Raw genomic sequence first — 14,622 nt, forward strand, 5'->3', positions numbered from 1 at the left:
GAGAAAATCTGGACTAAACAAAATTCAGTTTCATTACTGCAGGTCTTCGCAGAGCCTTCAAAATGCTGGTGAGCATCCTTCCTCTCCAAGAGGAAGGGAAAATACAGAAAGTGCAAAATGTTCTACAGGCGAAAAGGTTAACAGACGCCTGATACATTGGCTTACTGAAAGAGCAGAAAACGGGGGAATACCATGAAAGTGTTCTTCCCAGCTTACCTTGGCTCCAGTGTTTCATGACTGCAGCCCCTATTCATCCTGCTCCGCCCTCCCCTTTCCCGTTTCCTCCTCTGAGGTGTTTGGAGACACACCTGACTCCTCTAGCAGACCTTCTCTATACAGGTCACCACCGCTGATCCTCACTCCCCACCCCCACCCCCAGCGCAGGAATACCTTTCACAAACGCGGACCGTCCAGGCAGCGATGATCCAGAGCGAGATGCTGAACACCAGCAGCACGGTGCCCGGGCAGATGGTCATGAGGGTCTTCATGACGAAGCGGGTATTGAAGTTGATCTTGTTGAGGGCCCCAATGCTGCGGGACGAGGCATCGGTGAAGAGCTTGCTGTGAAGCAGCATGACGCGGGCGATCAGGTACAGGCGCAAGAACATGGGGATGGACAAGATGATGTCCACGTCAGCCTCCGCCCGCGAGGGCGTGTAGGAAAAGGCCAGGCGCGCCGTCCAGAAGAACTTGTATTCGCCGGGGATGGGGTGGATGGCGCACACCAGCATCTCCAGGCTGATGTAGAGGATGCGTTCGTAGGTCATGGCTATCCGCCAGTCGTCCGCACCATTGTCAATCACGAAGAGCTGGCAGGGACAGAGAGCCCGTTAGTGTGGCCAGAATGGAACCCTCACCTCGTGAGGGTGGCTAGGCTGAACCAGGGGAGGGCCTCTTCCGAGGGCTTGCTAGTGTGGCCCAAGCTCTGCCATGCAGTTCAGAACCTGGCTAAGACACACCACCCTCCAGGCCTCCATTTCCTGCAAACAGCTGATTGCTTCCCCAGGCCTCTTCCTGTTTGACGGCACACCCAGTCGGGTTGGCTCATGAGGAGGAGGAACAGCTTATTTGTATTAGAAACAGGTCTCTGACCCATGCCAGGCTCTGAACTAAGTCCTAGAGGGCACATGAGATTGTTTCCTATGTGAGTGAACTCACAGGCCCAGGTTCCTGCTCATTCAGAGAAGGGACCCATGGTGTGATGGGTGGTGCTCTGGCTCAGACAGCGCAACTGAGTGGTACTGATGGGGTGAGCCCTGGAGCCCCATTTCTATGGCCGGCTCTTGCCCCTAACACCACCTAGCTCTGTAACTGAACCTCTCTGTCCCTCTGTTCCCTCATGTGGGGCTGAGGTAATTCCTGCTGCACAGGTGTCTTGGTGCAATGGTCTGGATTAGCGTAGCGGAGTGCAGAGAATCCTGTCCAACATACAGTCAACAGTAAGAAGCAGTTACTCTCATTTTCAGCATTAATGGAGGGGTCTTAGTCTCCCATAGCATGAAGCTTGGACTTGGTGATGTCCCTACCCGCCTTAACCTCTGCAAGCTGAGGTTCCCGGCTGCCGAACTGCAAGGATGGGCCAAGGCCAAGCAGCTGAAAAAGCTTCTGCTGTGTGCCCAGCCCAGGCTCAGTCTTGGGGTTCACACACAAGGAAGACACAAACTTTGTTCTCAAGGAGGTTATGTTAGGGGAAAGGATGTCCCAAACGAACTCTGCAGGTAGAGGTTTTGTGAACTCCACCCCACCCCAGACACCAGAACTACAAATCCCATTACCAAAAGGAGGATGTCTAGGACCAGAGGGAAGGGTTAAGCAGCCATGACTAATAAAACTGGACATGTGGCCTTTGGGGGTCTCTTGGCCTCATGTCTTGTGGTTGAGCTCTTGTTTTTCACCAGTTTTCAGTGTGCTATTGGGGTACCAGGTAAGCAAAAATGGTAGGACGCATTAAAAAGCTTCTCTCTCTCTCTCTTTTCCCCTGAGTTATTCATTTTCACTTTCCCTTGTAAATAAACCCATTATTAACCTTTTTGTGCGTGTCTGCAGTTAAATCTTTGTAAGTGCCTTTAGCACATGGGTGAGGACCTACAGTTAAGCAACCCAATTCACACTGGGGTTGCCCTGTAACAGTTCAGCTGTGTTAAGACTACAGGCCGTCCTTTAGCAGGGCCGGGTTCGGGGACCTAGCATGAATTAGCACTCTGGAGAGGGCATAATATCAGTACATTCTGGCCAGGAAATCACCCCAGAAGTCCGTGGAAGGATCCATGGTCATGCAGAAGTTAGGCTAAATTAGAAAGAAATTAATGTTGGATAGAGTTCTACTTAGCTTAGGAAAACACTCTCAGCACAGCAAGGTAACAGGGAGTTCTGGTTGGCATGGATTTTGGGTGTTAGTCAAAGACTGAACTAAGACTTCCCCATCTCCCCTGCCCCCACTCCACTTTATCCCCACTCACAGGGAGATTAGGGACTGAGGGGTCCCTTGACTCTGTCTCTCTCGCCTCATGGTCTGGGCCAAATGCATCCTCCACTGTCCCGTCAACAAGCATCCTGCCCTTCCCTCCTCCTTGCTCCCCTATGGTTTGCCATCTTCTCATAACCTACATCCCAAAAGGAAAAGCCACAGCTTCCATACCTGAGGAATTCCGAGGGGAAAGTAAACCCACTATGGGAATCTGACACACATTTTAAGACAAATCTGTCAAGTCATGTCATATGGAGAATGGTCTCCTGGTTACTACCTTGTTTTTAGGGTCTGCCTGTGATATTTCTCTTGTGATACAATGGGCTGCTGATTGGCAAAAACAGTTGCAAAAATGCATAGGGAGGGAAGGCAGCCACCTTAATGAGCCTCAGTTTCCCTTTCTCCCTTCCCTGAATCTTGAGCTTTACAATAAAGTAGAGAAAACATTTTAAGAATATCACATCAAATATGTTTTCAGTACTGTGTTTCATTTATTAACACTGTGAGTTTATGTCATTTGTTTACAAGAAAATCCACATGTAAGTGGGTCCATACAGTTTAAAGCCGTGTTGCTCAGGAGTCAACTATACAAAAAAAAATTGTTTTGTGTGATAAAGGCCCCGTCTGCCAGGATCCTGGGGACTTGGGATTACACAGAGCAGCTCTGGGCATGGCCCCATGATGAGCTTCAGGAAGAAGTAGAAGGAGAAACATGCCAAGGATGGGACCTCAGCCCATGAGGCTCTACCTCTAGGTACAATCTATGAACAAGAGAGAATGCCCAGCATGGCACCCAGCAGCTTCACCATCCTCCCAAGACAGCTGATCTGGGGTTTCTGCCCCCTCAATTAGAGAAACCAAATGGCAGTTCAGGGAGCTCCCTTTGTTCCTAACCACTGCCAACAGGCCAGGCCAGGCCAAGGTAACATGACTGCCTGGCCCAACTCTTCAAATACAAAATGAAAGCCATCCACCCTACAACAGAGAAATGCACCAGGTTTCCATAGCAACTGGGTTCATTCTGGGCAGGAGCTGAAGTCACAGATTCCTTTGATTTCCTGATGGGGGACGAGACTGTATGCCATCCAAGGTAAAGGCAAGGGCATGTCATAGCTCTGCCCAGCTTGACAGGGGTAGTAGGTGAACGGTTGTATCACAGGGAGAAGAGGAGAGGCTACTGTGGCCTTGACATCCACCCAGAATGGAAATTCCTGTAGGAAACTCATTCTTGAGCTTGTGACTAATGAAGTAGCTGGCAACCATCACATGCCATGGGAAGAGCACCTTCCTATCCCACAGGGTGGTTGGAACTATCCTGCATAATTTCTAAGATTTAGAAGTTTCTAGAACTAAGATGAAGCCAGGATCTTGAGTATTTCTGGATAAGAGGGGTGGAGGCCAGAGGAAAGTGGCTCCAACACAGAGCTGTGCTCTCCAAGGTCCTGTCTCAGCCTGCCAGCTTGGCTCCAAGCAGCCTGATGTCTACTCTTGGTCAGTCTGGTGACTATTGGATGAGTGGTGAGTGACATGGACATGGGTCACCTGGAGGCCCTGGGAAGTTTGGCTCTGGGCAATCTCAGAGCAGAAGTCTCAGGGATCTGTGCTGACCAACAAGTTCCCTGTTGGAGACCAGCTCCAACTATTGAGGTGTCTGGAGGCAAGACAGGCAGGACCCTAAGGTGGGAAGGCGTCGGCGAGTGGAGATTCCTAAAAAGGGGAGAAAGAGAAAAAGGGGAAAGGGGGGCGAGGAAGACACGGGAGTCAGAGTTGGGTGCAAGTCTTCCTGCTCTGTCTTCAGCAGAGGTTTATTTTATACATTAGGAGTAAGCAGTGGGATGACATCAGTACAGGAACTGGACTGAGAGATTACAATCATCTTTGTTTTTCCTAAGAACAGTTTAGGGTAGTATTGCCCTTTAGCTGAGATATAACATTCCAAAATCAATCAAGGTTAAAAACAGGTACATAAGTGCACAAAGTTTATGACTAATATAACTATAGTGGAGATCAACTAAGATAGAAGTCCCTTAAACCTTATCTACTATTTAATGGGTTTGTTTTTCTGCCTTAATCATCCTGGGAGACAGAAGAGGAAATTCCTTGCTAATCAAATCTCTGAATAGGAGACATAGGTGGATTTCTTTATCTAAAGACTACATAGCAGAATCCTGAAAAACTAGCCAGAAGACTTTTGTGGATTCCTTTAAGGTGTAGTAGGTGGAAAACTTGATTAGTTTAAAAAACAGGCAAACTGGATGAATTTCCACATATAAAGGCCAAACAATAGGAAGTTTGAGTAATTCTTTAAAAAGCTGAATAGAAGGCCAGGTGAGATGACAGAATGATAAGATTTGGGTTATCCTCCATCCGGCAATACAAGAGACTTTGCAAAAACAGCCCTTTTGCTTTTATTTATCAGTCAGTAGTCAAATCACTTGACTTCAGGGGAATTTTTTTACCCTGGTGCAGTGCTTGCTTGTCCGGGCAGGCAGGCCTTGTGTGGCCTAGGCAGTCCAATTGTAAGCTGAAAGTTGCTCAGAATATTTTGATATTACAATTATACAAAAAAGGGAGGTCATAACACAAGCTAGCAGTGGAAAGTCCGATTTTTCAGAGCTTTTCCCAATCTACCCGGAATCTGTCAGACGATTGACATTGCATAGCTTGTGTCAGTTCCCTCCCAACCTGACCTGGGGTTAGCCCCTTGAGCACTGGCTTCCCTGGGTGGGAAGGGAAAGCTACGTTCTCCATGGTGCTGGGTCTATCTGGCTCTGTAGCCTAAAACAGGGATTCCCCTTGTTTGGAGTGAGGCCAGTCTGAAGATGTAAGGCAAGCCCACTGTCACCTCAGATGATGCCCTATATACAGAGCTGAAGGAGTGGATCCTTCTTAACTGGTTTGGAGAGCTTGCAGGACTTTCAGGCTTGTTGGTATAACTGCAAGAGCTTGGGGAAGGGGGAGGAGGATTTTATGTGACAGGCCAATTCCAACTTGCCTTCAAGGAGCTTTTAATTAGAAAGAAAGGGGAACCAACTCAATTCAACTCAACTCAATTCAATAAAACAGTAACAACCAACTAGTACTTGAAATCTGCTGAGAAAGTAGATTTTAAGTGTTCTCCACACACACACACACAAAAGGTAACCATATGAAGTGATAGAGGTGTCATTAACTCGATTATGGTAATTATTTCACAATGTCTATGTTTATCAAGTCATGCTGTATACTTTAAATATATACAATTCTGCTTTATACTTCAAGAAAAAAAGAACCAATGAGGTGAGGACACTGTGCTGATATGAATGTGAACCAGACACAGGCCTCATGAGTCAGCTCTGGGTCTCAGAAAGTTCAAGTACAAGTGAGGGCCCATTGTGGGGTTTCTAGGATAAGATGAGGTTTCAGTAGCCTCTGAAGGCCTGTATCAGACACACCTGGCCTGATAGCGGACCAAGAGGGCCACAGATGCTGCCCATCCCATTTGCTTCCCAACCCCTTCAATCTAAATTTGCCATGTGCCTTGCTTTGGTCAGTGGACATTAGAAATGGTGATAGAGCACTGCATTTTCCCTGTCACCCCAGGATCCAGTCAATCACCACTGCCCAGCATGAGAGGGAAACTGTCCAGAAGAGCTACTTACCCCAAGTGACCAAAGAACAACCCAGCTGAGCCTAGCGCAGATCCCGACCTCTGCAGCAGTCATGAGCAAAATGGTTATTGCTTCAAGCCATTAAAGTGGGGTGCTTCGTTATGCAACAAAACCAACATGTAACAAGGGTAACTTATGCACTCTCTTGGCAAGTATGTTAGAAGAGTCATGTGACTTATTTTCCATGTCACCATGCTCTAGGGAACTTGGAAAAAAAATATATATATATATATTCTTCTCATGCCACCATCCCTAGAAGGCCCTCCCACCACACACTGGAGCAGGCGTGAATGCCAGTTTTCCTCAAGTAACTCAGTAACTAGCAACCTCAAGTAACTCATGATCAAGGGCTAGCCAGCCCTACCCCTGCCCACTGGTCACATCATTTAATGTATCAAAGAATAACTCCTGGCACTTCAAAGCTATTTTGCAAGCAGTTATTTCACATGCAAAGTGTTTGTCACATGTGAAGAAGTCAGTAAGTAGACTAAATCAAGAACAAAGGCAAAAAGAATTGACAGAGTAAGAGGAGAAAAGCTGCAGGGAGTCTGGAAACAGGAAATCTTATTGGCAAATTTTAAGGGTGAATGGATTAGCTGACAGCTAGCAAAAAGGTCAGTATGGATGTTCCATCCTTGAAGGGCCAATTAGAGCTATCAAAGAAAATAATTTCAGTTATTTATGGATTCTCCAGAAACCCTTTATATTGGTATAAAGTATGCTAGGCCCTCTGTCTGCACCTCTACCTCAGTCAGACCAGGCCTGCACTTTGCCCCCACTCTGCAATGATGTCACCTTCCAATGCCCCGGAAGTAATTCTGAGGGGCCATCTGGTCACCCAGGACGGGACTCTAGGGAATTACCCTCTTAGCTGTGGACAGCCAGAGTCAGGCTGCGACAGGAGACTAGCCCAGACGCTCCCATATCCACAGGATGGGGCACCATGGAGACCCCTGCATTGCCCACACAGGGAGCCTGCTTCCCTCCCCCACTTCTAGGGTAAATAAGTTTAGAGTACTTTCATTGAATTCACTACTTTTCCCTCATTCTATTTTAGAAGACCTGAGGCCTTTCAGATTCTTTATTTAAACAAAATATTTCATGGACATGTTCTCAGCTGTCAGTGGAGATCCCACTTAAACATTTTCTGACCAACCTGAAAAACTCGTTCTTGCACAACTATGAATTTTTTTTTTAATTAAAGGAGAGAACATGGAAAAGACCTTTTGTGTTCTCTACTGTTCTCTCTGTGGGAGAAAAACTCCAGGGAAAATCTCCATCATTTACAAAAATATGTGCAGAAGAAAAGCAAAAGGCAAAAATTCAAAATTGCCTTAAAATCTAGTAATAATATATATATTTTTTCAAGTTTCCTGGAGCATATACATGTGCACCATTACGATGGGGGTTTCCATAGAAACAACATCAAAAGGCCTACACTACCTAATTAGGTCTCCCCAAGGACAAAAGCTGATTGCCAGTGATGAAATGAACTCCTGGGTTTGCAGCAATGATTCACATAAAATTTCCAGTCAGCAAAAGCTCTGTGGGACTAGCTAAAGAAAGGGAAGATAGAAAAGGGGAAGGGGGGAAAAAGCAAAAATAGAAAAAAGGTGTCTCTAACAAAGGACAGAAATTAGTAGCATGTCAGTAATAAGGTTCTCAGAGGGCTGGGGTCCATGCTTGACAATGACGCGTCTTTCTAAGAAGAAACTGTCCCTGCCGGAAACTTCCGTCAGGGGTTGCTGGGCCCGTGTAGTGTCCCATGGGGATCTTTTGGGCAGGGGTCTCCTGAGTTCCCTGGCAGGTTCACCTAAGACTCTCTCAAGCATGAGCCCCATGGGTACTTTTTGCCCCTGAAGTTTTCTTGGGAGGGCCAGACACCAAGTGAGACTAAACACTTTCTCCACCCACAGTCCTCGGAGAAGGAAAGGCAAGTCAGAGCACTTGAGGAAGCAAGTAGTCTCTCATCTAACAAGATTTTTTAAGGCTAACAGGGGCAGCATTGGGGGTAGAACATTCTGCCACTATGTGTGAAAGAGCAAGTCCCTTCCCCTCTCTGGTCCTGATTCCTGGTCTATAACTTGAAGAAGTGGGTCCAATTTGCTGTTTTCCTTTTTCTCAACTGTGCAGCCACTCCTTCTAATAATATTGGTTATAGACACCCAACATGGGAAACAGACTGGCTCACAGCCATTCCAGTGGAAAGGGCAGGGCAGAGCATTCGAAGGCCCAGGCCTACCGACTCACCTCACCTCCAGCCTGGCTCTTGTGGCAGCCCCATTCCCTCCACAGAAGCCATTAGCTGAGAAGCCACTGGAAGGACCAGCAGGTCTCCAGCTGCAGTGAGGGAGAAGCTGTGGTGCTGGAAGCCAAGGAACTTTGGATCCAGGTCAAGAGATGCTGGATGCATTGGCATGGAGCTTTACCCAGATAGGTTCATTCATTCATTCACTTAGACATTCAGTATGGCTTGAATCCCTGCTATGTGACAGTCACTATGCTAAGCTCTAGGGATATAGCAAGACAAGTAGACAAGACTGCTATCCTCACAGAGCTTGCAGTCTAGCAGAGGAAGTCAGATAATACATAGGTAATCTACCTCATTTCCATGCGTGATGCCTGCTGGAAGACTGACACAGGCCTGATTGCAGTCTGGGTAGCCTGACTGCGTGCCTGCCACCACAGGCAGACAGCCTGGGCAGGGTTCTCTGTGGAGAAGGTCTTTGAGTGCAGCTTGAGCCATCCAAAGGAATGCATTATATGCAAGGGGACATCCATCACATGCAAAGGCCAAAGGCAGACTGGAGAGACTGGGAGAGTTTGAGAGAAGAGGAAAAGAAGGCCAATATGAGAAATACATGGGGGAGGGGAAAGATGTTGGGGTGGTCCCCCCGGAGATCAGAAGGTAGCAGGCTCCAGCTCACTGTGACTCTGGAGGCCACGGAGGGGCAAGGAGACCACAGGCCTACCCAGCAGGGCTGTGTGGACCTTTCACCGCTTTCTGAAGACAGACAGCCTACCGGTTAATTGTCTGCAGTAGTTTGCTGTCTGCCATAACCAGTACCACAGATAGCAGAACTTGATTTTCTCACAGGGCTGGAGGCTGAGAAATTGCAGATCAGGGCACCAGCACCCTGTTCTGGTGAAAGCTCTCTTCCTGGCTTGCAGACAGCTGCCTTGTCACCATGTCCTCGCATGGCAGAGATGCTCTCCCCCTCCCTCCCCTCCTCCTCTTCTTACGAGGCCACAGGTCTATCAGATTAGGTCACCCTTATGAACGCATTTAACCTGAGCTGCCTCCTGAAGATCCTGTCCCAAACACAGTTGCACTGGGGTTGCGGCTTCAACATGTGATTCTGGGGGTACCAAATTCAGTCCATAGCAGCGTCAACACTACCCCAGAGCCCATGTACAGGTCGGTCCAGGCTAGTTTGCACTTATTCTTTCTAAACAATCTCACAAAGAGGTTTTAAAAAGTAAATGGTACCCATTTTGCAGATGAAGAAACTAAAAACAGAAAGGTTACATCAATTACCCAGGGCTCTGCAGCACCCAGGTGACCCCAGGCCTGGGTCCTTTCACCTGCCAGCTTGCCAAGTAGACCCCTTTACCTTGGGTAGTAGCCAGAGTGGCTTTAGCATTATTCTAAAGAAAATTCAAGGCCATTCTTTAAGTGGTCATTTCTCAGAAGAGTCTTCACTGACCACAGGATCAATATACAATATACAATTAAAACAGCTGGGGTCTACAGCACCCTGGAAAACTGCATGATGAATTGTGGTCCAGCCTGGTCTCTGTTGGTGGAACTAGGGCAGCTGCTTTCATTTCCACAGACAGAACATCCTTGTGTCACCTGTTGCATGCCCCTCAGCTTCCTCCAAAGACTTGCTCTAGTGGCCAAGTACCCGTTGGGGAAGTCCCACTTGTCTGGGAGCTCATCTACCTACCATGTTTGCAAGCCAAGAAGATCCCTTGGGCAAGCCTGGAATGGGGTCAGTGGCCAGCACCGGTATTGTTGCTCTGCATTAGAAATGAACAGGAATGTTGGGGCCGGGGACTCTGGCATCAGAAGATGAGGAACGGTGGCTGCTGAGCACCTGGGGCCAGTCCAGGGACAGGAGGGAGGACAGAGCCCACTTGGAAGCAACTGACCGTGCTCCCTGGGGGCAAGAACAGGCAAGGGTCTTTCAAGAACAAGGCTTTGCAGAGCCATGTGTCATCAGCAATGTCATACATTCCCCTTGCCCCCACCCCAATCTGCAGGGTCCCATGGGGATGAAGGGACAGGAGGTGACCTGTGCCTACAGGGGTTGCTGCCAGCAGGGCGGAGGTGGAGAAATCAGTAGACGCAGGAGTTTGACATCAAAGAAGCTGCCGAGAGAAATGAAAGTTCTGTAGCACCCCCAGAAATCTCGGGTCCCCTCCTTCTGTGGAGTGGGAGTTCATGCCCAATTTTACAGGTGGCCCCAGCCAACAGCTGGTATCTTAACATGCCCCACCCACCCACCTTGAGTGCCAGGCAAAGGGTCTAAAATGCAAACTAATCCTGTCATCTCCCTTCTTAGAGCCTTTCTGCAGCTGCCCAGATTGTTCAGGATCAAGTCCAACCTTCTGGCTGCGCTTGGCAAAAAGGGCCCTTCCCCACATAGCCCCAACCCCTCCACTACCCCAACATGGCATTTCATTCCTGCCAAATCCAGTTACTGGTGATCCCCAAACTTCTGTCCCTCAGAGTTTTGCACAAGCTGTGCCCTCCTCTCAACTTCTTCACCAGGGCCTCCTCGTTTTTGAAGGTCTACATCAAGGCCTCTTCTTTCCACGGGTCTGAACTGGGCTAGGTGCCCTCCTTGGGCATTTCCAGTCCCTGTGCCCTCTGCTGTCACAGACTCAGCCTTCAAGTTGCAGCTGGGAACGGATGACCAGAAAGTCTGGAGTGCCAGTCCCTATACAGGAGGTGAAGCAGTGTGGGCCTGGGTGACAACAGACACCAAGTAGAGCATCTTCTCCGAGTGCCAGGCCCTGTGTGTGGTTACAGGTCTTACCTCAGTCCTTACAGTGCTCTGGGGCAGGTATCACTGAAACGGAAAGAGTCCTGGCACAGGGGTGGGGGTAGGACAGGAATCAAGGACTAGAGTTTTGCTGTTGCCAGGAACTGATAAACAAGAGGTTACAAACCTGATGATTCTAGGCCTGGACACCTGCTGCCATAAATTTCCTTGGCTTGTTTTTACCATTTCTCAGCTATCTTTCTACAGCTTATCAAGTCGGCTGCTGTGGGGAAAAAAGGGAGTTGCAGACCCAGAAGGAGAGTCACAGACCTTAAATCACAGACCTGGAGACCAGTTCACACAGCCTCGGCGAGGTGCCCACCTTGGAGACGGTCACGAGCCCTGCACGATCCCAGAGCCGTGTCTGATGGTGCCCAGGACTAGCACTAAAATGGACCTTAGCCGAGTCCACTGTCCTCGCTTCTCAGCCAGTAGTTTATAAGCTTTGCTCTCAAACCCCAGCCTAGACCTATGGTAGGTTTATCACAGGCCTCTCGGTCCCCAGATTGCCTGGAGTCTCCCTGGACCCCTCCTATATACCCAGAGAGGTCTTCCTGGAGCTCTCTTTTCTGTCTTTTCCACTAATCAATACACACCCACTCCTTGTCTGCCCTCGCCAGCGTCCGTGGAGTCCTCTTTTCAATCTTGACTGGACCTTCAGCAGCCCTTTCCCAGGCTGGGCGCAGGACCCTCAGCCCACCCGCTGACTGCTGGCAGGTGGGGCAGTGGACAGCAGCTGGTAGCTCACCTGCCTGTTTTGTGGGGGAGGCTGGGATAGAGTTGAGGGGCGGTGGGTCCACTCCCTTGGCCATGACATTATGGTTTCCATTGTACGTCAGGGAGACTGGGGCTCAGAGAAGTTCATTCATTGGCTCAGTAAGGGGCAGTCCAAGTCTCTAAAGCCGAGGCAGACAGGTTCCCAAGTCCACAGCTTTGAACAGTGTGCCCTGGTCCCAGGGTAAGTGAGGAGCCCTGGTGGGTTGACCCGGGTGTGTGCCCAGCTCGGGCCAGTCTACAGGTGTTTCTGGGTCTCTACGTGCTGGGGCAGATCTGGGAGGTGGGAAGTTTCTGAGTAGATGCTGAGTCTGGGGTGAGAAGGATCGTTTCTCCACAGGAAGTTTCTGATAAGTTTCCATTTCATTTTTACACATAAAACCATCCTGCTGAATGTTTGTGGGATCAAACAGCACATTAGTGGACCTGCCGGACCCCAGATCGGTTATTCAAGCCTGTTTACCACAGGGGAGGGGCTCTTTAACCCAGACTTGGAGGGTATTTTTACAACTGAAGATCAAAAGGGTTGGGGATCTTTCACAAGCTGGGATGCTGAAGAACAGAAATCGAACCAGGTGTCAGTGGTGGCTGGGGTGTGTTTGCTTCTCCGCAACTGACTAAAATGCCCCCACCTGCACTCAAGGGCCTGCTAAGGGCCACCTCCTCTGGGAGCTTCCCTGACCTGGGGGCTTGCTCCAAAGTGCTTTTCTTTACGTTAATCCCAGTCACCTGGGGAAAGTGCTGTTATCATCTGAAGTTCGCAGGTAAGCTGACTTCCCCTGTTATCATCTGAAGTTCGCAGGTAAGCTGACTTCCCCCAGGCCACCCATCGAGCAAGTGGTGGCTTGGGATTTGCACAGAGTCACACTCTCCTCTAGTGAGCCTCTAGCGCTCCCAACGCCCTCTGCGCACTTCACCAACGCCTCCTGCCCTCCACTGTGGAGCGCCAGGCTCCCACACCAGTGCAGGTTCTCAGGGACCTGGCGTCTCCCCTTGCACTGGACCCCACGGTTCACACACGGTTCCCGGCAGGCACAGGTTACCCACATGAAAGCACAAATGGTGGCGAATTTGTGCTGAAAATGTGACCAGATAAGGTGTCCAAGCTCTACTGGCGTGGATGTAAAGAAAAACATTTTAATTGTTCACCATCTCGGTAATTCTCCCAAGACAAACCTTTCTCAATCGTTCACAAGATAAAGAAGCCAAAGAATACTTAAAAGAGAACTGCTAATAAGAACTGCTATTAGAGCCACTAGTCATTAAAAAAATTAAAAAAATATAAAGCCAACCTGGAAATAACCTGAATACACATCAGCAGGGAAATAGTTGAATAAATGACGGTGCTCAAACGGAGGAACATTATGTAGCTGCTTTTAAAAATGAAGTGGATCTACTTGTATTGATTTAGAAAATGTTCACAATATCTTATTAAGTAGCAAGAGAACATTGCAGCGGCAAGGGTAAAGTATGATTCTTCTTTTTTGAAAAAGAAAGCAAACACCAACATAGCAAAACAAAAATGCTTATGTATGGCCTTTTTTATACGGTTTGTATATTTTTTTTATTTGTACTCACACTTGGGATGGTGAAAGCCTTCGGATTAATCACCATATTGTTCGTGCCAGCACCTCCCAGGCAGAGTGTGGGATCAGCTTCCACCTAGACTCCACCACAATTGATTATTTCTCCTTAAATAATTGGAACACACCTCTATGATAAAAGAAGCTTATATTACTTTCATAATTTTGAAAACTAATACAATTTTGTGTTGTTTTTTTAAACTGTCCTGGGGAAAGTCACTAGTTGAGTCAAAAGAGGCTGCTATAAACATGGCCATTCTTAGAAGGAAAGTGACCCCTAAGTCCTTTCCTGCCCTATATATTTCCACACGGAGCTTCAAAGCACCCAGAAGTCCCCATGGCCCCCCAAGGATTTGTGACAAAGCCCCACTGGGAAGTGTTACCAGCTGGCTCTTCTCACAAGGATGGCTCCTCCAAGGTCAGTTTCATTATCTGGTCTATAGCCCTTCTGACTGAACCACCCTGTGAAGAGTAGTTCCATGCACAAAACTGAACAAAAGCTCTTATTCCAAGGCCTACCTCTTGTGCACATTAGCACCGCAGGCACTGAAAGCCACATCTGTCAGCCCCGCCCCACTCGCCCACCACCACGGGCAGAGGCCTGGCTCCCGGTGAGAAGAAATGGCCCCCTCACAAGGGTAGCCTAAATCATGCTTCCTGTTCCTTCATTCAGGAGGAGAAGGGGCAGGAGGCCACAGTCCCCAAATTGACTGCTGTGGGCACAGGCTCGCTGGGAGCTTGGCCACGGGGTGCCAGCTGCAGCTCTAGGCTCCATGGCTACAGTGGAGACTGGGGTTCAAGTTTCTGTCCAGTTTAGAAGTCAATGGACGTAGACAAAGATAAAGCTATGAGAGAAAGCAGCTGGTCGGTGAGGGGCAGCTGGGATGAGCAGCATTTGCAACTCAGGGTGTCGTGACGCTGCATTGGCAGTGCCCAGGCTTGGTAATGCCTGGAACCCAGACATTTGGAGCTCCTGCTCTGCACCCCACCCAAACTAGAGAGGTTATGCTCCAATCTCTGCCCACACCTCACCCCATGGAGCCTGGAGCCCAAAGGGCCAGTGGGTGGTGTCCACCCCCACCTTGTAAACTGGTCTT

General features: G+C 48.7%; 1 protein-coding gene across 1 annotated transcript in view; it reads right to left on the reverse strand.

The window, feature by feature from the left end:
• Positions 1-356: 356 nt before the first annotated feature.
• LOC105854434 (small conductance calcium-activated potassium channel protein 3) overlaps positions 357-14,622 on the reverse strand; it is a 90,043-nt gene continuing 75,777 nt past the window's right edge. Inside the window, exon 3 of the mRNA XM_012733256.1 lies at positions 357-809. Coding sequence (XP_012588710.1) covers positions 357-809 — 453 coding nt within the window. The remainder of the gene's footprint in view (positions 810-14,622) is intronic.

This window comes from Condylura cristata, unplaced genomic scaffold (genome assembly GCF_000260355.1).
Source record: "Condylura cristata isolate star-nosed mole 26May11 unplaced genomic scaffold, ConCri1.0 scaffold00040, whole genome shotgun sequence".
NCBI lineage: Eukaryota > Metazoa > Chordata > Mammalia > Eulipotyphla > Talpidae > Condylura > Condylura cristata.